This window comes from Myxine glutinosa, chromosome 1 (assembly GCF_964187855.1).
Source record: "Myxine glutinosa chromosome 1, kmMyxGlut1.1, whole genome shotgun sequence".
Lineage (NCBI taxonomy): Eukaryota > Metazoa > Chordata > Myxini > Myxiniformes > Myxinidae > Myxine > Myxine glutinosa.
In genome coordinates, this window is record NC_136261.1 from 61,642,247 (window position 1) to 61,668,305 (window position 26,059).

General features: G+C 47.8%; 1 protein-coding gene across 1 annotated transcript in view; it reads right to left on the bottom strand.

Moving 5' to 3' along the window:
* Window positions 1-9,105: 9,105 nt before the first annotated feature.
* Window positions 9,106-26,059, bottom strand: part of LOC144889725 (CD151 antigen-like) — a 74,077-nt gene continuing 57,123 nt past the window's right edge. The window contains exons 4-5 of the mRNA XM_078770905.1: window positions 22,783-22,854; window positions 9,106-9,397 (exon numbers count right to left, since the gene is read on the bottom strand). Of these exons, the coding sequence (XP_078627031.1) occupies window positions 9,344-9,397; window positions 22,783-22,854 (126 nt within the window). The 3' untranslated portion in view covers window positions 9,106-9,343. The remainder of the gene's footprint in view (window positions 9,398-22,782; window positions 22,855-26,059) is intronic.

Genomic DNA, 26,059 nt, shown 5'->3' on the forward strand with positions numbered 1-26,059 from the left:
GGGGGGGAGCTCCTCTTCTTCATCTTCTTATTCTACTTCTCATTCGTCTGGGACAGATCCAAAGTAATCATATAAAGATTAACAAATCCAAACTGGCTCAAAACTGGTAAGCTCCAAACCCTTAACAAAAACGACAAATTTAGGCCTTAACAAAATAATGAAATTAGACAACTTTACACACGTGTATAACTCTTTTAAAACAAGAATGTATAAAATAACCTCTTCTGGCAAACAGTGTGCAGATAAGGAAAAGCAATTTAAAAAAATACTGTGGCGGACACAAAAGCCCACTGGCGTGGTGACATCATTCCGCGCACCAAGTGGGCGGTGGCCACGCCCAAGGGGTAGGCGTGGCCTCATGATATACACCGGGCGGGCAGCCCAGAGCGCGCCAGTGTTACAGTGAGCTCCTGAAATAAAGACGCTTATAAGTTACCGCTTGTCCGCATCCTCCTTGCTCGCAAGCAGCGCGCGTAACGCCGCGCTTTACTGGTGACCCCCTTGACGTTGGATCTGCAACGGAGCGATCCTTCCACACGCGACGCCATTGCCATGGCCAACTTCATCAAACTTCCCGAATTTTGGGAGGCTCAGGCCGAAGTCTGGTTCGTCCAGGCCGAAGCCCAATTTCAGCTTCGGCGCCTCACCGGCGATGACACGCGCTATTGCCACGTCGTCGCCTCCCTCGGGCCCGGCACGGCCGCTCGAGTTGTGTCCGTCCTTCGCCACCCACCGGACGGCCACAAGTACGAGGCACTCAAGCGGCTACTCCTAGCCACGTTCGGCCTCACGGACGACGCATGGGCCGACCGCCTCCTGGATCTCCCCGAGCTCGGTGACACGCGCCCGTCGGTCCGAATGGACCATATGCTGTCACTGTTGGGCGACGAAGCCCCCGGTTCTCTATTCCGGGCGCTTTTCCGTCGCCAACTTCCAGCGCAGGTTCGCCTCGCGTTGGCCGGGACCGGGCTAACGGAACCCCGAGCATTGGCAGCCGAGGCGGACAAGTACTTCGCCGCTTCGGACACGCGGGCGAGAGTCGGCGTGGCCGTCACGGCCCTCGTGGCTGATGCTGCTGATGCTGCTGCTGATGCTGCTGATCCACAGCATCAGCTTATACAGCATACGCAGCATGCTGATACGCACCTCGTGACCGCCGCCATGCCCCGCCCACCGCCGCGGCGAAAACCGCCACCGCGGGGAAACCCGCCAACTCCACCGGCCTGGCGGAGCCAGCCGCGCTCCTCCAGCTCCACCACCTGGTGCTGGTTCCACGCCAAGTTCGGCCACGAAGCTCGGCAGTGTCATCCGCCATGCTCCTTCAACAGGTCGGGAAACGCCTGGGCCGGCGCTCAATAGTGGCGATGAGCGCCGGCCGTTCGAGCAGCCTGCTGTTCATAACGGACACCTTCTCCGGGTGCCGTTACCTGTGCGACACGGGAGCGCAGGTGAGTGTCGTTCCCGCCGGCACGTCAGACAAGCACGCCGTGGGTGGGGGCCCCGCGCTGCTTGCCGCGAACGGGACGCCCATCCGTACGTACGGAAAACGCTGCCTCTCTCTGCGGTTCGGAGGGCAGGTTTTCCGATGGACGTTCGTCACCGCCGACGTGCCCATGGCACTGCTTGGCGCGGACTTCCTGTGCGCTAATGGGCTCCTGGTCGACGTCAAGCGCAGACGTCTTGTACAGGCCGAGACGTTCAGCTCGCTCGCTTGTGCGTTGCACAGCTCAACGAGCGGCTTGCCAAGCGGCTTGCCGAACGGTTCGGTTCCGGCCACGTTGGTCTGTACGCTTCCGGCAGCGGACACATTCACCCGCCTCCTCGCCGGCCTCCCGGCCCTCACGCGGCCCACCTTCTCGGCGGGGGCCGTCAAGCACGGGGTGGCCCATCACATCCCCACCGTCGGGCCAGCGGTCTATGCCCGGGCACGCCGCCTCAAGCCGACGAAGCTGGCGGTGGCAAAAGCGGGGTTCGCTACCCTGGAGCGACTCGGCATCGTTCGGCGCTCAGAGAGCGCTTGGGCGTCGCCGCTGCACATCGTGCCGAAGCCCGGTGGGGGATGGCGACCGTGCGGGGACTATCGCCGTCTCAATGACGCCACGACTCCCGACCGCTACCCCGTCCCCCACATTCAGGACTTTTCCGCCCGTTTGGCGGGCATGTCCTTCTTCTCGAAGGTCGACCTCATACGCGGCTACCATCAGGTCCCCGTCAGGCCGGAGGACGTCCCGAAGACGGCGGTCATCACGCCATTCGGACTCTTCGAGTTCCTGCGCATGCCCTTCGGTCTGAAGAATGCGGCTCAGGCGTTCCAGCGACTGATGGACAGCGTCCTGCGTGACTTGGATTTTGTCTACGTCTACCTGGACGATATCCTCGTCGCCAGCGCGTCCCGCGAAGAGCACCTACGCCACCTCTGCACGCTCTTCGAACACCTGGGCCAGCATGGCCTGATTGTGAACCCCGCAAAGTGCCGGTTCGGCACCACCATAATCGATTTTCTGGGGGCACCGTGTCACCAGGCACGGAGCCGTCCCCCTGCCGGCCAAGGTGGAGGTGGTGAAGGGGTTTCCGCGCCCCCGCACGATCAGAGGGCTGCAGGAGTTCCTGGGCATGGTGAACTTTTACCATCGGTTCCTGCCCCGTATCGCCCAGCTCCTGCGCCGCCTGCACGAAGCTCTCCGAGGTAAGCCGGGCAAAGGCGACGTTACCTGGACCGAGCAGATGGACACGGCGTTCACGGGCGCGAAGCTCGCCGTGGCTAACGCCACCATGCTCGCGCACCCGGCGCCCGATGCACCGATCGCCCTCACCACCGATGCCTCGGACTACGCGGTGGGTGCGGTGCATGAGCAATGGGTGCGTGGAGCTTGGCAACCGCTGGCGTTCTTTAGCCGGCAGCTTCGCCCGCCCGAACGCCGTTACAGTACCTTCGACCGCGAGTTGCTCGGGCTTCACTTGGCGGTCAGGCACTTCCGCCATCTGCTCGAGGGCCGTGCGTTCACTGCCTTCGTCGACCACAAGCAGCTGATCTTCGCGATGGGCAAGGTCACCGAGCCGTGGTCGGCCCGGCAGCAGCGTCACCTCTCGGCCGTGTCCGAGTACACGACGGACATCCAGCACGTCACGGGGAAGGACAACCCGGTGGCGGATTGCCTTTCCCGGGCCGTCGCCCACGCAGTCCACCTCGGCATCGACTATGCCCGGATGGCAGCGGACCAGGCCGCTGACCCCGACGTCCAGGCCTTGCGGACCGCCGTCACGGGCCTCCGCGTCACCGAGGTGGCGTTCGACGGCGCGGGTGCGGCCCTCTTGTGCGACGTCTCCCTCGGGCATCCTCGCCCCATCGTGCCCGTGGGCTGGCAGCGCCAGGTGTTTGACGCCATCCACGGCCTGTCCCACCCGGGCGCGAGGGCCTCCCAAAGGCTGATCGCCGACAAGTTCGTCTGGCATGGCCTCCGGAAGGCCGTCCGTGGCTGGGCCAGGACATGCCTCGCGTGCCAGCGCGCCAAGGTGCACCGGCACACCCAGGCCCCGTTGGCCCCGTTCACGGTGCCGGAACGCCGGTTTGACCACGTCCACGTGGACCTGGTGGGACCTCTGCCCCCCTCGCGGGGTTTCACCTACGTCCTCACCATGGTGGACCGCACCACCCGGTGGCCGGAGGCCGTGCCCTTGGCGTCGACAACGGCGGCCGATGTCGCGCAGGCTTTCATCGCCACCTGGGTCGCCCGGTTCGGCGCCCCCTCAGACATCTCGTCCGACCGCGGCCCCCAGTTCACCTCGGAGCTCTGGGGGGCGGTCGCGCAGGGGCTCGGGGTCCGGCTGCACCGAACCACGGCCTACCACCCCCAGGCTAACGGCCTGTGTGAGCGATTTCACCGCTCATTGAAGGCCGCGCTCCGGGCCACCCTCCGCGACGGCGGCTGGGTCGACATGCTCGCCTGGGTCCTGCTGGGCCTCCGGACGGCGCCCAAGGAGGACCTGCGCGCATCCGCGGCGGAGTTGGTCTTCGGGCAACCGCTGCGGGTGCCGGGCGAGTTCCTCCCCGACTCCACGGCACCATGGTCCACGGCACAGCAGCGCTCCGCTCTGCAAGAGACCGCCCAGAGGTTCGCCCCGGTGCCAACGGCATGCCACGGGCACCCACCGACGCACGTCGCCCCGGAGCTTCGCACGGCGGAGTACGTCTTCGTCCGCCACGATGCCCACCGGACACCACTGCGGCCCCCGTACGACGGGCCTTTCCACGTGCTGGAGACCGGGGCGAAGCACTTCACCCTGGACATCGGCGGTACTCCTGACCGCGTTTCGGTAGACCGCCTCAAGCCGGCCCACCTCGACGTGGACCATCCACCGCCAGTGGCCCGACCCCCACGTCGGGGCCACCCCCCTGCGGGCGGACCCCCGGCACCGCCCAGCCCCACCGCCTCGCTGCCCCCCGGTCCTGCACCCATCCCAGGGGCAGCCAGGGGCATCCCACCTGGCATCCCTGCACCCCGGACGCCGCCGATCGCCAGGGGGCGCTTCGGCCGGGTCATTCATCTGCCCCGCAAACTGGCCCTCCAGGTGCGCGGGAATTCTGGGGGGGGCGCGTGTGGCAGACACAAAAGCCCACTGGCGTGGTGACATCATTCCGCGCACCAAGTGGGTGGTGGCCACGCCCGAGGGGTAGGCGTGGCGTCATGATATACACCGGGCGCGCAGCCCGGAGCGCGCCAGTGTTACAGTGAGCTCCTGAAATAAAGACGCTTATAAGTTACCGCTTGTCCGCTTCCTCCTTGCTCGCAAGCAGCGCACGTAACGCCGCGCTTTAATACCATTATTATAACAATATTTCAATTATTGTTACAGTAATCATAGACTTTCTTTATCTTCTTCTTTTTTTAATATTGGCTATTAGTATTGCTATAACGATTGTTCTTATTATTCTCATTATTCAGAGGTGGATCCAGGATTTTTTAAGGGCAGAGGGGGAAAGGTTTTAACCATGTCCATAGTGCTGGGCGAAGGGCGGGCGGGGGACGACTGATGGGGGCTGGTGCCCACTCACTCCTGGAATGAAAGCTTGGTGTCCACTGTCAAAGAAAAATATTTAGAAATAAAACATTTTTTTAACATAAGAAAAGTTTTCTTGAAAAAAAAAACCATAAAAACATTTTTCTTGTGGCCAGAATTTTTTTCTCATATTTGTCTTGTTTCAAGAAAACTCATTTTAAAGAAAATATCTTCTTAGGAAGGAAATTATTATTTTTGGCATTGTGTAAGTAGATGTAGAGGGTGTACTCATAGCATATGAAACGCCATGATTTTGCATCTTTATTCAAAACATCAGAATGACACAATTATAAAACCGGTCCGATTATGCAGAGGAAAGTCGAATGTTTTGCTTCCTTTTCTATTTTTGTCCAACGCCACTTCATCCCCCATAATGTTTTGGTCTGGTGCACTGTCTCCAAACAGGGGGGTGATGGGATCCTTCGTTTTTGGTGCTTACGTCAATGGGAATGACGACTTGGAAATGCTATACAAACAGTTTTTTATTTAGGGCATTGTGACGTCATCGTGGTTTTGATGAGACGCCAATGGTTTCAACACAGCACAGAAAATACCTTGGATTACCTTACCGACTCAGTGACAGGTCATCTCAAACCGTTTTGCCTTGAATAAGGCCTCCTCAACCACCATCAAGCCCAGACCCTTCACCCATGTGACTTCTTATTCCTTGAGGATCAACTCCTCAAGATGTCGACAATGTAAAAACAGCCATCCGGGTTTGCGCACACCATATACTTGACATGCTTAATCGAAATGGTGGTCATATTGAAGATGTCTTTTCATGAAACAAAACTTTAAACTTTACTCTGTGTAGTGTCGAATAGTAACAGTTTATGTTTGTGTCATGGTAGGTTATTAATAAATGTATAAACCATGGCATTTCACCTGGAACACCCAGTAGCTTAAATGTACCGTACTGTGGTTTCCCAAGTTTAAATTCTCATGATTTCAAGGTTTTATTCACCACATGATACGAAAATCTGAAATTTGGTGTCTGCCTGTCTGACCGCGATACATTCGGTCATTACTTATCCAATCTCAACCAAACTTGACAAGATGACTAAGGGTCACACGATGGAGGTTGTAGCGACTTCAAGTGTTCCCTTCCCCAAGGGGGTTTTCTGCCTTGGGGGAAATCCGTGTTGAGGTGTACATCAATGTTAAGATAGCTAATCGTGGCATTTTTCCAAAGCCACTTCTAATAACAAAAGTAATAACATTATTAATAATAGCACATAATTAATGTTATTACAAAACAATATTAATACTATTAATATGTCCTCTCCCCATGGGGAATAAACAGCTTATTGTGGCGTTTTGTGGGGGCAAGCCTACCACAAGTTTAAAAAAAAATACACACCACAAACACCTATGATTACCTTGAGAAACATTTAGTGTTGCTGTTTATTAATGTTAAAATGAAAGACATTTGGAGGAATCCCAACATCCTTGAGGAATTACATGCTTATCCATCCACTACGGAATAACGGACCAGAGCCTAGATCTACTGTAAACTATGTACCCCAGAGAGGATAACATAAGCCTCCCTGAAACTGTGAATAATTATAATATCCTGTCTTGGGCACCATCCCATTTTGGACAACCCTTCCCCTAAACTACATGATACCTGGCATTGGTAGCATGTCTTTATATGGTCACATAAAAAGATCCATGATGATACAAGTACCAATTAAGCAATTATATTTTGGATGATTATCATATGCTGTTGCATCGTTGGACCAAACCCGCTGATGGTGTGATGGCTGTAGCGGCCCCTCAGACAGATGTGGCGGCCCCTCGGATGGATGTGGCGGCCCCTCGGATGGATGTGGCGGCCCCTCGGACAGATGTGGCGGCCCCTCGGACAGATGTGGCGGCCCCTCGGACAGATTTGGCGGCCCCTCAGACGGATGTGGTGGCCCTTCGGACAGATGTGGCGGCCCCTCTGATGGATGTGGTGGCTCCTCGGATAGATCTGGTGGACCTTCGGACGGATGTGGCAGCCCCTCGGACGGATGTGGCGGCCCCTCGGATGGATGTGGCGGCCCCTCGGACGGATGTGGCGGCCCCTTGGATGGATGTGGCGGCCCCTCGGACAGATGTGGCGGCCCCTCAGACAGATGTGGCGGCCCCTCGGACATATGTGGCGGCCCCTCGGACGGATGTGGCAGACCATTGGACAGATGTGGCGGCCCCTCAGACGGATGTGGCAGCCCCTCGGATGGATGTGGCGGCCCCTCGGATGGATGTGGCGGCCCCTCGGATGGATGTGGCGGACCTTCGGATAGATCTGTTGGACCCTCAGATGGATGTCGTGACCCCTCAGGTGGATGTCGCAGCCCCTCAGATGGATGTCACGGCCCCTCAGACGGATGTGGCAGACCCTCGGACGGATACGGCAACCCCTCGGATGGATGCTTTCAAAAGGCAACTGGAAGCAAATGCCATTTGTAAATATTTGCTAAATTATGGTGAAGCAATATTTAAAACTGGAAACATGACCTTCAAAGGTTTTTTGGGCATCCAATGGACCACCCTTGAACCTCAAGCTTTCCACTACCCTTTTCCCCAAACCCAGAATCCACCTATATCCATCATTGTAGTTACTAGTTGAGAGAACATCTCTGTTGGCTGAGAACGGGTGTGCCTAACAGCATTACTCCTCCTATAAACCCTTCTTCTTCCCCCACGAAAAACTGGTTTTTTTTCACTTCCTCATCTGGACACCCCTGCACTCACCTCCATTCTCGCCAATTCCATCATCAATGAATCATTAGTTCATAAATTGATCACAACCGGAAAGATGGCCTAGCATGTGGTTCCCAGCAGTCGGGTATCAGAATTAATGTTTTACCTTTTCAGTCGAGATATAATGTCATAAAGTTGTGGGATGACTTATGCAAGTTATTTGAGAAAGAGCAATTCAATTTAAACAGATGACACATTTTATTACACTGCAAAAGTGAAAATCATTTTGTTCCGACAGAGCAAGCGATGTAATTTTTTTTAAATCTCATGTTATCTCTTACTGAAGGTTCACTCTTCCTAGAGATTCATAAGGTCGATGTGGCCAATGTAGACCATAAAGGGTCCTACAGTCAGTTTTAACAAGGAATTTCGAGCGTGCCTGTGTTCCAGATGTCAACACTAATACACACAGCAAATTCACCAATCATATCCAGGGGTGATAGGAAAATAACCTGGAACCAGGGAGCTCAACAGTAAGGGAATTGCTGGAGAGTGTCGTTTCTATATCCTCATGCGTCTTCCCTGAGGATTTCATGTGGAATTTTTGTGAATTCGTGGGTAGAGGAAATACTGTACAGCGGAATATGCGGATGAATGGATTTAAGCGAACACTGTGTCCAACTGCCACCTGGAGGAAAGGCTGCTCCTTGTAGTTATTAAACTGGTTGACACCCATAAATAAACTTTTATAAGGAATGATATGTAATAAATAGTAATAGTGTACCTATAGATAGAACAAGCAAAGTTAAAAATATATATTGCAGAATGAAGAGTTCTGACCTAAAGTATGGCGATGATCCAATGAGTCGTTTTTCAAAAACCTTGGAGTATTTCTCAAACCATTATTACTTAGTCGTGGAACACTACATGAAGCAAATTGACCGCAAACAACATGTGTACGGTGCATGAAACATTCAGGAAGAGATCAAACTCTCGATCCATTGCTTGATGCTGCAGTTTTAGGTACACCTCCTCAACCCTCAAAGCAGTCTCTTTAGGGTCAGACCCCTTCACCATCCCGAGGTCCAAGCTTTATGCACAAATAACATGTTTTAGGCACCTCCTCAACCCTCAAAGCACTCTCTTTAGGGTCAGGCACCTTCACCATCCCGAGGTCCACGCTTTATGCACAAATAACATGTTTTAGGTACCTCCTCAACCCTCAAAGCAGTCTCTTTAGGGTCAGGCCCCTTCACCATCCCGAGGCCCAAGCTTTATGCACAAATAACATGTTTTAGGTACACCTCCTCAACCCTCAAAGCAGTCTCTTTAGGGTCAAACTCCTTCACCATCCCGAGGTCCACGCTTTAGGCACAAATAACATGTTTTAGGTGCAATGATGTCCAAATTCACTGTAGGTAGTAGGAATTGTCACCAGCCATCGGAAACGCCAATGGAGCGCTGACTAAGGCACGACTTCGATTTCAGCAACTAGGATTCTTCATTTAGCTTTAACAGTGTGATGGAAGTTGCCAGTTTATGCTTTTTGCCAAATGAGCCAAACATCAATGAGGTTTCCTGCTAAAAATGACACCATTCAGGGATGAACTTGCAAAGGCTCAGAATAAGTTCTTAGGTTTGTGCTTGTCATCTGTAGAAGAGAAAACGGTAAGAAAAAAAAATTAACAATTCATAGGATATTCAGGATTCATTTATAGACATAACACATTAACAAGCCACTTGCCCCATTTTCCTATTGGATTCACATTCAATGGCCCATTTTCCCTCTTCCCTGCTCTCCACCTCGCTCCGTCGTCATCTCCCTCCCTTCTTTAATGACCCCATTTATTCCCAATTTTTTGTGGGGTCAGCTGTGGAAATTGTTTGGTCCAAATATTTCACCAACAAACTGGCCAGGCCTGAAGGTGGCAGGAATTTACATAAGTGTAGGCCCTATCTACCAGGCACCCTGATTTCCTACCAGCCGTATGCCAAAATCACTGCTCATTTAAGTTAAACTTAAATGGGACAACATCTGCAGAGTGCACTTTGTCTGTTGTCTAATGCACTTACTCTCATATTTTGGAGACTCACCTTTCCATTCATAAATATATAATTTTCATCAAAACCTGCTGATCCTGCTGATCCATCCTAGTCCAGGAGCCAGAATCTGCTCAAAATGGTTTCGTGCAACACCCACTACACAGTTGGTTTGTCACAGGTGATTGGGTAACATCTATAGAACAAATCCAGCCCTGATGTACAGTTGAATTGTGGCAGCAACAATAAATGGCAACCACTTTTCTATGAGGGGGGTGGTGTCCGAGGCGTAAATCTGAGATTTTGACGGATTTCATTTATTTATTTTTCTAAACTCTCACCTCTGGAGTCTGACCACGAAGAAGCAGACACCAGGCTTCTTCTGCAGGCTCACAATGCGTCATATGACCACCCACAGGTGATCGTGCAATCACCAGATACTGACGTTAGTCATATGCATACTGTTACGGATTCGTCACTTCCGTTGTTGTGGTTTGCATCCACTGTAAACATTGTTGGTTCCATGTACTATTATTGTTGTCGTTTAAGGGAAATAGAGATTACTATATTCAAAAGGTAAAAAAGTTAATGTTTTAAATGAAACGGGAACCGGACGACGACGAAGAGGAAGAGGAGGAAGAGAAGGCGGAGCGAGTGAGTTCAACAAGAAAGCCGAGCTGCTTTGAGGTCTGGAGCAAACGTTGTCGAACAAGGGTCACGAGTGAACTTTGGGTTTCCCGGGAAAGGGATTCCTGTGACAGAGTTGTTATCGCTGTGACAGATCAACCTGCGTGTCAGGTTTTGTGGTTGATTCTGAAGAGAATCATCGAAATGCCGTTACGCCACGAGAACGGGCCGTCGGCCATTTTTACCTCACGCAGGATTTGTGCTTCGCTCAAGGTTTTCCATCTCACTTCAACCATTTTCACCGCATTCAGACGTTAATCTGGTGTGTGTGTGTGTAACGTGGCTTTTGAGTGGGAAATCTGTGGTTCGCCGATTGGGAGCCGTGGAATGTCCATACCCGAGGGTGTGATTTCCCAGTCGCCTTGAGGGCACCTTGGCGCAGCTTCGGCAGCGTGACTGTGACTGTCATCCGAACGGGATTCTGGACTCGATTAGACATCGTTTTGACGATCACTGGAGCGGATCGACTTTGGCTTGATGCCGGAATAGAGACATTGGGAATGTTTTTGTTTCACTCACTTGGAGCACAGTGAGTTATATTGTACGAACTAAAGGTACCATCATAGGAAGTATATATTGGTTGTACAATTGATTACTATTGTTGTTGTACTGTTATTCTTGTGTGATCTTAATACAATACTTGTTTGTTGGTAACAATTGGTGTGGTTTCACCATTGATCTTTGACATACAGATTAACACATCTTTCTGCCATGACTCCTCTCAGGGCTCGGAGGTACACCGTGACCGGGGTTTGGGGAGGAGCACGTAACAGAAATTGGGGGCTCGTCTTTGTTGACAAAATTCCCCAACACTCGTCCAGGATAGAATTCCCCAACACTCTTCCGGGATAGAATTCCCTAACATTCCCAAAATTCCCACATTTGGAATTTTTCTAACATTCCCAAATTTTTCAAAAAAATTTGAAAATTGTTGTGTGAAGGTTAACAGGTGCTAACTAATAGTCACCATGGTGTTTGACGCAGAAAAGTTTGCGGCATCCCCTAATGAGGCACAGTTCCAAGCATTAAAAAGATCGGAACTCTTCATATTGGCCAAATATTTTAACTTGGAGGTCCGAGTTAATATGAAGAAAGCAGAGATGCAGACATTGGTGGTAGAATCTCTGGTGGGACAAGGAACATGGAAAGAGGTAGCCTTGGATTGGTTACCCGAGGAAAAAGAAAATGTGGAGCTCCGGAAAATGGAGATGCAACTACAGAGCCAGGAAAGGTTAAAAGCAGGGGAAAGGAAAGCAGAAAAGGAAAGAGCAGAACAGGAATGAGAACTCGAGGAAAGAAGAGCAGAGGAAAGAGCAGAGGAAAGAGCAGGGGAAAGGAGAGCTGAAAAGGAACTCGAGGAAAGAAGAGCAGAACAGGAACGAGAACTCGAGGAGAGAAGAGCAGAGGAAAGGTGAGCTGAAGAAGAAAGAAGAGCAGAGGAAAGAGCAGAGGAAAGGAGAGCCGAAAGGGAGTTAAAGGAACGGGACATGGAGTATCAGAAGGAACTTAAACTCAAGGAGCTGGAATTACTGGGGGAACGGAGAGAAGTAGTATCCATGCCGGCTAGTTCGACAACTAGTCAGAACACTTGGGATGTTGGTAGGCATGTGAGGCTGGTTCCACCCTTCAATGAAAAGGAGGTAGCCAAGTTCTTTTTACATTTTGAGAAGGTGGCTCAAATGCTAAAATGGCCTGTGGGGTCCTGGACTATGTTAGTGCAAAGTGTTCTGGTGGGTAAAGCTCAAGATATCTATTCGGCTTTACCGATTGACAAATGTGCAGATTATGAGATAGTGAAGAAAACCATCTCAAAGCCTATGAATTGGTCCCTGAAGCTTACCGGCAAAAATTCAGGAATGCCAGGAAGAGGGAGAGTGAGAACCATGTGGAGTTTGCCAGAATGAAGGAAACCATGTTTGATCGGTGGTGTGACTCGAAGGGGATTGGGAAAGACTTCAACCTGTTGCGACAATTGATCTTGGTGGAGGAATTCAAACAGTGTGTCCACGTGGACATTAAAGTACATCTGGATGAAAAGAAAGTACCAGAGCTGTAAGAGGCAGCAACAGTGGCAGATGACTATGCCTTGACACACAGGATGGGGTTCCACAAACCTAACTTCCCACCTAGAGTTAGCCAGGGGAGTTATGGTAAATCAGGGATGGAGAACAAATATTCATGGAGGCAGCCTTGTGATGACTATGGGGACAAATCTGATACCGCGACTTTTAGGGATCAGAAGACTACAGTTCCAAGACAGACTTATCTTCCGGGGGGCCCGAGGCAGACCACGAGTTTTTCCTCCGGGCCTACTTGCGCGTTTTGCAAGAAACCTGGGCATTTGATGTCCCAATGTTACGCCCTGAAAAGGAAAAATCAGGAGCGGAGTTAGACTAGTACAACTCCGAATGCATTGGCCAATGCGAGAAATCGTCCTTGGAGGACAGTGCCTTGTGAAGGTTCCCATGCCAAAGTTACGGCATCACAGAACGACCTTGTTCAAGAGGGTTACAAACCTTTTATTTCAGAGGGATTTGTGTCACTGGATGGAGACTTAACGAACCAGAGACCTGTTAGGGTATTGAGGGACAGAGGAGCACATCAATCTTTGATGCTTGAGGGCATTTTGCCATTGTCAGAGAAGACGGCAACTGGTGTTGGTGTCCTTTTACAGGGGGTTGGTGGCTATGTTAAAGCTCCACTTCATGTCATCCATTTGAAGTCTGATTTGGTGTTAGGACCGGTCACCGTAGGTTTACAAGCCACTCTTCCTGTAGAGGGAATCTCTTTTGTTATCGGGAATGATTTGGCCGGTGGTCGAGTTTCTGGTAATCCGATGTTTGTTGAAAAGCCTAGTATGGAAAATAACACCGCACAGTTAGAGCAGGAGATTCCGGGCATCTTTCCATCCTGTGCCACGACTCATGCTATGGGTAGGAAGCGCGCTGAAGAGAAGGAGAAGGTACTGACATCACGCTTTGCACAGGCACTTCTTGTCGAGTACCCCAAAACTAAGTGTCAGCACACACAAGTCATGGATGGAGGCAATGTTGGCAAGCTCTTTGTAGGTGGACTGAACTTTGACACACGTGAAGATGTTCTGGACTCTATCTTTGGCAAATATGGACCATTCTTGGAAGTGCTGCTGATAAAAGACAGGGAGACGCAAAAGTCGAGAGGGTTTGGCTTTGTCACGTTTGAAAACACAAAGGACGCCAAAGATGCAGAAAAGGATTTGAATGGCAAGGATTTGGATGGTCGGACCATAACAGTAGAGAAGGCAGGCCATGGGCGTCGAGGGGGCTACAGAGGAGGAAAACATGGAGGTAGTTTCAGGGGTGGCTATGGCTCCCGGGGTGGGAGTAGTAGTTTTGGTGGCGGCCGCAGTCGTGATTACTACGGAGGCTCCCAGCAGCAGCAGCGCAGTTTTGGCAACTCTCGATGGGATGACTATTACGGTGGTAGCCGAGATGGGGACCGCTACTCACGTGACGACAGCACCCGACTCTACAACCGTGATTATGATTTTTATGATCAAGAGAAGAGTTGGAAGCACTGAGTGCTCAGGAGCAGCCGAGCCAAGATTCCTACACGGATTAACCCGTGAACTCCACGTTCCTAAATGCGTCCATGCAGTGAATACTTCCAGGCCTAACAACCCAACCACCATGAAACCTGGCTCTCAGCTCGGACTCCTTCAAAAAGTGCTATAGATTTTCTTTGCTTTGCATTCACTGATCACAACCCCTTAACCTTCATTTAAAAAATGAAAAATAAAAATCAGAGGTTGATGAGATGGAGTTTGGCTTTGCAGGAGTTCAACTTGGAAATTGAGCATGTAAAGGGCAGGGACAATGTCGTTGCTGATGCTTTATCCAGAGTGAACTAACTTTGGAAATTCCTGTAGGTTGTTTGGAAGTGTTGTTGCTCTATTTTGGGGAATATTAATTATTGTTGTTCACGTGAATTGATCATTTGGGTGTGAGTTTTACTTTTGTTTGTTAAAAGAGTTTTTGCCTGCAAAGAAAGTTTTCACTATGTTCAAACTTTCTTTCTTGAGGGGGCGAAGTGTTACGGATTCGTCACTTCCTTCCGTTGTTGTGGTTTGCATCCACTGTAAACATTGTTGGTTCCATGTACTATTATTGTTGTCGTTTCAGGGAAATAGAGATTGCTATTTTCAAAAGGTAAAAAAGTTAATGTTTTAAATGAAACCGGACCCGGACGATGACGAAGAGGAAGAGGAAGAAGAGAAGGCGGAGCGAGTGAGTTCGACAAGAAAGCCGAGCTGCTTTGAGGTCTGGAGCAAACGTTGTCGAACAAGGGTCACGAGTGAACTTTGGGTTTCCCAGGAAAGGGATTCCTGCGACAGAGTTGTTATCGCTGTGACAGATCAACCTGCGTGTCAGGTTTTGCGGTTGATTCCGAAGAGAATCATCGAAGTGCCGTTACGCCACGAGAACGGGCCGTCGGCCATTTTTACCTCGTGCAGGATTTGCGCTTCGCTCAAGGTTTTTCATCTCGCTTCAATCATTTTCACCGCATTCAGACGTTAATCTGGTGTGTGTTTTTAACGTGGCTTTTGAGTGGGAAATCTGCGGTTCGCCGATTGGGAGCTGTGGAACGTCCATACCCGAGGGTGTGATTTCCCAGTCGCCTTGAGGGCACCTTTGCGCAGCTTTGGCAGCGTGACTGTGACTGCCATCCGAACGGGATTCTGGACTCGATTAGACATCGTTCTGACGATCACTGGAGCGGATCAACTTTGGCTTGATGCCAGAATAGAGACATTGGGAATGTTCTTGTTTCACTCACTTGGAGCACAGTGAGTTATATTGTACGAAACTGATGGTACCATCATAGGAAGTATATATTGGTTGTACAATTGATTACTATTGTTGTTGTCCTGTTATTCTTGTGTGATCTTAATACAATACTTGTTTGTTGGTAACAATTGGTGTGGTTTCACCATTGATTTTTGACATACAGATTAACACATCTTTCTGCCTTGACTCCTCTTGGGGCTCGGAGGTACACCGTGACCGGGGTTTGGGGAGGACCACGTAACAATACACATGTACGCCACAATGAGATGCCAAAAACTTTGGTTTCGTACTGGAATAAAGCAAAAGTTATGACACATACCAATCCACGAAATCGTCTTGGCCATTGGCCCAGAAGTATGCAAAGTACTCCCATCATTGCATGCACTAACAGGAAGTGACACGACGAGTGCCTTCAGTGGAATTGGTAAGAAGACAGCTTTGAGGAAACTTCAGGACGGTAAAGCCCACCAACAGAAAGTGTCAACTGGGAGATATTATCCCAACGACAGAGGATACTGTCCGTGCTTGTGAACGGTTCACATGCTCCCTGTACACATCAGCTCAGGCAGCAGGTGACACGGCGGACGAAATCAGATATTGGATGTTCTGCCAGAAAAGGCAGAAGAGTGAATGCCTTCCACCAACATCTGACAGTATTAGGCAACACATTTATCGAGCTATCAGTCATTCATCTGGAAGAAGTCATTGCTCCCCAACCAAGCATGACCAAAGCCAGATGGTCATGGATGAAACATCGAAGATGGAACTCTCCAGCCCACCCTCATGACCAAAGACCCTGCTCCAGTTGGACTAGTTGAGTTGACCGCGTGCAAGTGTAAAGTGTCTGCATGTCAACGCAGCCACGTATGTGCCTGCAAGAACAATAACATGCCATGCACAGAAGCCTGCACTTGCATGGGAGGTGAACAATGCAAAAACCCAAACAAAGAACCTACCACAAGCGACTCAGAAGATGATGATGAGGAAGATTAATGGTGACATTTTCGTGATTTTATACCACTTAGAGGATGATTCAGTAGCAAAATATGTTTATTTTAATAATACAACAAATAACAATTATATTGTTACAGACGTGGCTTAGATGTTAGTTTACCGAGCGGTTTTGGTATGACCACGTCTGTACAAGTTACCGATTATACTCGACGTTGACGAAGCCGCGCCACGCTGGCTCAATAAGAAAAAGAAGACACCCGGCTGGGTTATAAAATGACGACACCAGGGATACGGTTCTCAAGACCTCCGGAGGAGATTATATTCGTTACGGAAAAGGTTAGATTACAGGGGCTAGAGGTACAACATAGAAAGACAAGCACTTAGACACAATCTTATATTATTCCCCAACAGACGACAGGCAAACGGGACAACGGCTGACTCACACGGGGGTTGATGGAAAGGACAGGCGGGTAGCGATGGCTCCAGGTGCACCTGTGCTCAAAGGTTAGAATCGACCCGGTCCGGTCCAGAGATGCGGGGAGGTCTCGTCGCAGCGCTCAGAGGTGACGTTCTTTCTCAGGCGGGTTCTCTTCCTCTCAGCGGTCGTAGGCAAGGCAACGTTCTTTCTCCAGCTGGGGGCGCATCTCACGTCACATCCGGCGCGTGGCCGCGTATATCCGGCGGGGAGTGACACGCCCTCGGCTCGTTAGCTCCGCCTCGTGGAATCGGCACGTTGCTTCTCATTGGGTGCGTGCGGGGGGGTTTACCAGGCTCCGCCCTTGACGAGGAGCTGACAAGGAGCCGCTTCGTGGTAACCCCGTGGAGCGCATGGTCTGGAGCGCATCGTCTGGAGCGCATTGTCGATGGCGGCGAACCGAGCCGGTGGGAGGACGCACACTCCCCCCCGCGCAGCGCCGTGCCCCTCTGTTGTTGTAGACGGGGAAGAAGATGGGAGGAGGTATGGGAAAGGTCCTAAACTCACTACTGGTGCCATATAATCACATTCTGGTGCAACGAAGAGTCATAATTAATGGAAACGAGGCCTTAACTGACATAGACTAAGAATAACTAGGAAGATGTCCGAAAGTTGTCTACGTGTGGTGCGGTGGACCTGGGCACGACATTTAAAGGGGGGAATAAGGGGAAGGTCGGCTCTACTGATTGTTATTTACATGCAATGGGACTAGGGAATGGGGGATTGGGGAAAGTTGGGGAGTATTGGAGAAAATAGGGGAATATTTACAAGCGGATATGGAGGCCAAATTCCATATTCGCAACAATATGTTAACATTGTAATGTTCAGTGAATGACTATGGTTATGATACGCAGCCAGATTTGACCTGGTGAGATATTTTTGCTGAGATTACTTGTGGACTTTTGGTCATAACAGGAATGGGGTTGATGATTTAAGGGGAAATGAAATCTATATTTTTCTGACTTTACTTAAGGATTGTCCAATTTTGTTTCTTGAAAAGATCATAAAGATATATCATATTACAACCATAACCGCATTTGAACAACATAAAGATGATATTGCGTAAGTACAGTCGAAAAGCAAAAACTACATATTTCAGCGATTTTGTGTGTTTTGGGTATAATACAAGGTATAATAATAATAAAAAAATTTAAATCATACTTGAACAGCAAAACGAAAATCCCCTCATACTTCCCACTATCCTTTTAATTATAATGTCGAAGAATCCCTATTGGAAGAGCTGAAAAAACAAAAATACAAAAAAAAAATCGTCAATTTCGAGCTTTACGCTACCCCTTAATAGAAAAGTGGCTGCCATTTATTGTTGCTGCCACAATTTAACTGTACATCAGGGCTGGATTTGTTCTACAGATGTATCCCAAGCACCCTGAAATGACAAACCAACTGTGTAGTGGGTGTTGCACGAAACTCATTTTCTAGGCCTCTCTTGAAAACTGGCTCCTGGACTATCCGAAAGATCTGCTTATCCAGTTCCCAAAGAAAACTGCAGCATCCATCATTATCCATCCATATCGTCCTCTTGTCCCTACTATTTTCTCTTCCAGAAAGCTCTTTCTTACCCTCATCACATTTTCCTGTTTATCATTGCTCTCGATGTTGTATAACTCTATTGAATCAGAACTTGAGGATTCCTACAATAAGATCATCATCTGACACACATTTAGAAATAGCTGGACTGGCAGAAGGGGAACTACTCGTGGTACAATTGAACTTCAACAATGACCTCAGCGATGCTCCGGAAACCCATATTTTCCTATTCACAGATGACTCCACCTTGCATAACATATAATTCCACATCTGAACAACAGTCCAACAACAGTAGCTTCCCTCTCTGCTCATCTGGGAAGGATCAGATACTGGTCAAACACTTTGAACACGTCTTTTGATATGGGCACGTCACATTCTCACCCAGTCTCTCTGAAAGGATCGTCAAACTATACCTGCACCATATACCATCTACAAATGGAAGAACGTCAGATTTTCAGACATTTAGGCCGCACCATGGGCTACGATATCTCCGAGACAGACGATATATTAAAGATGGTCTCCAAAGTCAACTGCAGACTAGGCATCTTCCTTCGTGTCCAGTCATTCCTTCCTAAGATTGAACTATTTGCAGACTATGAAACCTTTTCCCATAGCTCAATAGGGTAATACCCTCCACAATGGCCTAGTTAGTGTCTCTGCTTCACACCTGTCTCTCCTGCATACTGTTTAACCCAAAGTTGGCAACATCATTGGCATTTCCCACAAAGAAGCAGAAACAAAGGGCAGCTATTATATCATCAGTCAGAGACAACTTGGTGTTCTCTCTGTTTTCTCCTGCCTCTCTCATCAGGTCTTACATCCCTTGCTTTTTTTTATCCCTCTGCACCTCCACTATCCCTCCAGGTCACACATGTCCTTCCCACAATCCACTCCTTATGAAAGTAACCAATATCCGAGATCAATGCTCACCTTCACTCCTTTGTTCCTCTTTTCTCCCACTTGAAACCTCTTTTTTTCAGTCCATTAAATCCCACTATTCTCTTCAGTGCTTCAAGCTAGTAGTGCATCCCCTCTTCAGGTCATCCTCCATGCCTACCCGTGATTCTTTCTATCCTCATTAACCCATCACAATCCCTCGCCCATGACTTGCCACGCCTCACACAATTTATTTGCAGGTTGCTCTGTTTCCTTCCCTGTTCTATCTGATCTTCCTGTTCATTCATTCATGGCATGAAGACAGGCATGAACAGGCATGAAGAGCCAGTATAACATGTTAGATAGGGTGGTGTAATAGACACTGCGTCAATGGTGGTAAACTTCATGAATTTATTTTTCATATGACCTGTAAAATCTTTATTTTAATTTAATTTAATTTTATACTTCAACACTGCATGGTGTAAGGTGTTATATGAACTCTATAGTTACCCTGCGCTCGCAAAGCGAAAAGCAGGGTTGGCATTCAGTTGCGTATGTGTGGAGTACGTGCGTACATGTGGCATGTCTGCATTTTTAAAATTCATTTTCTCGGCAACCATTCATCCGATTGACAAGAAATTTTACCATAGGAGCGCCTCTGCCTGTTGAAGAGCGCCTCCGCCTGTTAAATTGTTTTTGCATAATTATGACATCATAGGTCACGTGGTATGGACGCCATCTTGAAAAAACGTTGCACCTCGATATCTCCCAAACCGCTCAATGGAACAAAATTGAAACATGGCTCATTGTCAAGTTCTCCCCATGGAGAATAAGATATGTTAATGATGATGTCATCGGTACCTTCATTAAGAATTAAGACGTCATAATTTGACAAGTACAACGCTTGATTCGATCAGTATGAATTTTTTTTTCTGCAATTCTTGATCCGATTGACACGAAATTTTCACCATAGGAGCGCTTCCTCCTGTAGAATATTTTAATGATAATTATGACTTGATAGGTCAGGTGGTACAGAGGCCCTCTTGGAAAAACCGAAAAACGTTGCATCTCTATACATTTCTCCAAAAGCACTCCATGGAAAAAATTGAAACGTGGCTTATTGTACCCTGATCAAAACCCTGAGCTCTTCTACCCCCGTTAATTAACCCCAAATCCACTTTTTTTTTGAAATACCGACTTTTTGCATTCCTGGAAGTTCCAGCAGTGTCCATGTGTTTTATACTTTCCCGAGTTGGCCACTGGAGCTCCCAAATGAGGAGAGAGTGGTGATAGCATCTCGGACAGTCACATGACAGCAGGGCCAAACCAGCATGTCCAAGTAGGGCCTCCTGACATTCCGCAAAAGGAAAGACCACGAAAACCCCAACCTTATTCATCCTGCCTTATTATTTTGTCTGCCCTGTGTCTCTAAACAAGTCTGTGCATGTGAAAAGTTGAATTTAAGGTTTGCTTGTTGTCATATTTCCATATTGTCATATTTCTTCATTATTTCCTTACAGTGTTCCCATCCAGGTTATTACTTATTAAACCTGTTGTGCTTTAAAGCATCAACGCTGTGCATTTTGAGCCGCAGAATCGCCCTCCAGCGTAACCAACTTGCCCTGTAAAACTGAATGCCTGTCCCAAAACCATCATGTGGCCAAAGTAATTAATCGTAATCACATCACACCACAGAGTCGAAATAAGGATGTTTCCGCTCAGCCTCCTTGCGGTTAATCACCGGCAGCTTTGCGCCCCTATACCCCCCCCCCACTCCACCCCCCTCCCGCCCCCCCCCCCACACCCCTCTCTCCCCCACTCATCGTCTCCATTACAATATCTTTAATAGATCAAATCGATCAAAATCGACAACTATGCAGAAAGTGCATTTGCATTTCATAATCGGCACCATTTCAGGAAAAACAGGTACACTCTGCAGGTAGATGCAGGTTGTGGACAAAAAAAATGGAAACACCTAAGTAAAGGTTGTGGACAAAAAAATGGAAACACCTAAGTAAATGAGAGACACCAAGTATATTGAAAGCAACTGCTTCCACACAGGTGTGGCCCATGTGTGAACAAAGCAAATAACATCCCAGCGTGCTTAGGGTCATGTAAAAAAAATGCTGCACAGGCCTGGTTGCCTGTAGTTACGGCTAGCATGGCTGTAAGAGGAGACCACAGTGACTTTGAAAGAGGGATGATTGTTGGGGCGCATTTGGCAGGAGCTTCAGTGACAGACAGCTCAACTTGTTGATGTTTCATGAGCAACGGAGTCTAAGGTGATATCAGCATGGAACTCCAAGGGAAAGATATCATCGGCAAAGGGCAAGAGCGGACGGATGCACATACTCCAGGATCGTCATATCCATGCATTAATTTGAAGTGCAAGGCAAAGCAGGTGAGCAAATGCATATAAATTGACTGTAAATTTCATCCTGTGGCGTAAGCAGCCAGTTTCATCAAAAATGGTCTGTCGAGAAGTCCACAGAGCAGGATACCATAGTCGGGTTGCAGTGCACAAACCACTCATCACTCCTGGCAATGCACGTTTGTGAGTCCAGTGGTGCAAAAAGCACAGGCAATGGCCTACCGAGCAGTGGAGAAATGTGATTCGGACAGCTGAATCATCCCTCACCATGTTCTCGACAAACGGACGAGTGCACGTGTGGCGCCAACCTAAAGAACGCCACAGTCCTGAGTTATTGGTTCCAAGAGTGAAGGGTTCGATTGGTCCAGTAATGTTGCGGAGCGCATTTTCCTGGCATGGTTGCATCGCCCAACGCGTGTGGTCGCCCAATGGTTTGATGAGCATGACACTGTTGTTATCCGTATGTCATGGTCTTCTCCGTCACCTTCTCCGTCACTTGACCCAATCAAGTATTTATGGGATATTCTGCAGGAGTTTGTGTCCCTATAAAATATGTTTGAAATATCAGCCGCAGACACTCTCGAGAAGTTAAGATCACATGAGATGAATCTTTATCTCAAGGTTTAACATTTCTGAGTTATTTAAAGTCTTCTCAGCCCTATGTTTCATCACGGAACAAAGGTGCCAGGTGTCCTGGCAGATAGCACCTCTTCAATGGGCCTCTGAAGGTTTGTTTGCAAATGACTTCTGAGAGATATCATCTCTTTCATAGCACCCTGGCATCCGCTGAGGATCCTGCGGTGGCAACGCTCACTAAGCAGATGATCACCTAACATGCACAAAGGTAAGCAGATGTCATACCTGGGAAACGCACCGAACCTTCTCGTGTGCTGGCACACTTTTCATGCCATAAAGGTTGGAGATGGAAACAACATCACGGTATCTGTCTTTGCAGTAGTTGCCACTGGGCTGTAAGAAAGAAAACCATGGATCTTACAACGTCCTTCGAGGAGGCATTAAGCCTACTGTCCTATCTGCTTGCACTCACTTGCTTACACGAAGGACAAAACGGTATCTCGCATGAGTAGGCTGGTATGGTAAGCACATCCCCAGTATGACCAAGTCAAGGACCATTGCGGCCTATAACCACGTAACCAGGTAAGATTTCTGACAATCAAAATTAAATAATAAATAAATAGATGAAGGTGCAATACCGCACATTGAAATCCAATGAGAGCTCTGCTTGTGTTCATGTTTACCTGTTGCTGACGGTATGCCACGACTCCAGCAATGACCTGCAGCATGAAATGAAAGAGCAACAGGATGCAGTACTGCAAATACACAGAAAGAACGACCTTCTGGATTTTCTGTTTGAAATGACGTCACAAATCACAGCGTGTATATGTGTGTATGTGTATGTGTGTGTGTGTGTGTGTGTGTGTGTGTGTGTGTGTGTGTGTGTGTGTGTGTGTGTGTGTGTGTGTGTGTATATGTGTGTATATGTGTGTATTTGTGTGTGTATATGTGTGTATTTGTGTGTGCATATATATGTGTATGTATATGTATGTATGTGTGTGTATTATGTGTATGTGTATGTGTATGTATATGTCTGTGTGTGTGTGTGTGTGGAGGTGTGCGTGTGTATGTATGTGTATGTATGTGTGTGTATGTATGTGTATGTATGTGTGTGTATGTATGTGTATGTATGTATGTGTATGTATGTATGTATGTATGTGTATGTATGTATGTATGTGTATGTATGTATGTGTGTATGTGTATGTGTATGTATGTATGTGTATGTATGTATGTGTATGTGTATGTATGTATGTGTATGTGTATGTATGTGTATGTATGTGTATGTATGTATGTATGTGTATGTATGTATGTATGTGCGTGTGTGTATGTATGTGTATGTATGTGTGTGTATGTATGTGTATGTATGTATGTGTATGTATGTGTATGTATGTATGTGTATGTATGTATGTGTGTATGTGTATGTGTTGTGTATGTGTATGTATATATATATATATATATATAGCAGCTTGACTCGCCTCGCTGCGCTCGCCTCACCAAGCGTCGTTACTGAGGAACGGGCTTATTTTAGCTGAGGCTAATGACTGTACCTGAGTTGCTGTGTTGTCATGATTTACACCAATCATAACACAAACAATTATTTTGCACAAATGTATTTGTTGTGTTTGTGATATTACATTTTTATAGGAAATTTAGGTTGAAGATTCAGGTTGAATGTTTTTTGTTTTTTTTAAGAAAGAACCCCCCAGCACATACATAGGGGAGGGGTAGGTGCAGACTGGAAGTTCGAGACGATTACACATCACCACCACGTAATTCAAAACACCTCACCACCACGTAATTCAAAACACCTCACCACAACGTAATTCAAAACACCTCAACACCAAGTAATTCAAAACACCTCAACACCAAGTAATTCAAAACACCTCAACACCAAGTAATTCAAAACACCTCACCACCAAGTAATTAAAAACACCTCACCACCACATAATTCAAAACACCTCACCACAAAGTAATTTAAAACACCTCACCACCACGTAATTCAAAACACCTCACCATCACGTAATTCAAAACACCTCACCACAAAGTAATTCAAAACACATCACCACCAAGTAACTTAAAACACCTCACAGCCATAAAACACGTAATAAAAACACCTCACAGCCACGAAATTAAAAACACCTCACCACCACGTCATTTAAAATACCTCACCACCACATGATTTAAAACCACCACATGATTTAAAACCACCACAACGTTATTAAAAACACTCCACAACCACGGAAACAAAAGTTTGAGGGAGTCGTTAAGTGACAACACAGACACTGCCCAGATGTGTAGATACAGTCACGTGAAAAAGTAAGTACACCCCATGTAAAGTTTTGACTTTTTCAACATATTTCAGCCTACAGCTATTTGATCTTCATTTCAACAATATTGATAGATAAAGGTGATATAATATAACAAATATCATGAAACCTTTACATTTTGTAGTCCATTGTATAATTTAAATAAACATAAATGCAAATTTCGCATGTGGAAAAAGTAAGTACACCCTGGGCTCTAATAGGTGGTATTGCCCCCTTTGGCAGAAACAACCTCAAGTAGGCGTTTCTTATAACTGTCTACCAGTCTCTGACATCGACTCGGATAAATTTTTGCCTACTCCTCCATGCAGAATTATTTCAGCTGTGCGATGTTTGAGGGGTTTCTTGCATGCACAGCTCGTTTCAAATCCCCCCACAACATCTCGATGGGATTTAGATCCGGGCTTTGACTTGGCCATTCCAGAACACTCCATTTCTTTCTTTTCAGCCATTCCTTGGTGGATTTACTGGTATGTTTCGGGTCATTGTCATGTTGCAAGGTCCACCTTCGGTTGAGCTTCAACTTTCCGACAGATGGCCTCACATTATCCTCAAGCACCCTCTGGTACAATGAAGAATTCATAGTGGATTCTATGATGGTGAGCTGTCCAGGCCCTGATGCAGCAAAGCTGCCCCAAACCATAATATTTCCACCACCATGCTTTACAGTTGGTATCAGGTTCTTGTGGTCAAATGCTGTCTTTGGTTTTCGCCAAACATGTCTTCTGGTACTGTGGCCAAACAGCTCTACCTTTGACTCATCTGTCCAGAGCACATTGTTCCAGAAGTGCTGGTCTTTGCCTAGGTGTTCATTGGCAAACTTTAGTTTGCCCTGATGTTCTTTCTGGACAGCAAAGGTTGCCTCCTGCCACACCTCCCATGTAGATCAAATTTGTGCAGCCTCTTTCTAATGGTAGACTCGTGCACTTTGACATCAACAGTGGCAAGAGCTACCTGTAGGTCCCGTGATGACATTCTGGGGTTCTTAGAGACTTCTTTCAGCATCTTGCGGTCTGCTCTCGGGCTGAACTTGCTGGAGCGGCCTGGCCTGAACAAGTTGGCAGTTGTTTGGAATCTTCTCCACTTGTCGATGATCTTCCAGACAGTCGAATGATTGACTTCAAATTGTTTGGAGAAATCTTTTTAAATCCCTTCCCAGACTCAAAGACATCTATAACCTTCTTTCTGAAGGCCTCAGAGAGGTCTTTTGATCTAGGCATGGTGACGCCGCACACCTCAACAACAAAGAGCAAACCAAACTAAATGGCTGAGGTTTAAATAAGACAGGTTCCTCCAAGATCCTCTCTAACGATGTTCTAATAATTTGCACCTGAGCTGGTGCACCTGATTCTAATTTTAGGTATTTGAAGTAGTGATAAATGTAGGGGTGTACTTACTTTTTCCACATGCGAAATTTGCATTTATGTTTATTTAAATTATACAATGGACTACAAAATGTCAATCTTTCATGATATTTGTTATATTATATCACCTTTATCTGTCAATATTGTTGAAATGAAGATCAAATAGCTGTATGTTGAAATATGTTGAAAAAGTCAAAACTTTACATGGGGTGCACTTACTTTTTCACTTGACTATATATGTGTGGGTGTGTGGAGGTGTGTGGTGTGTGTAT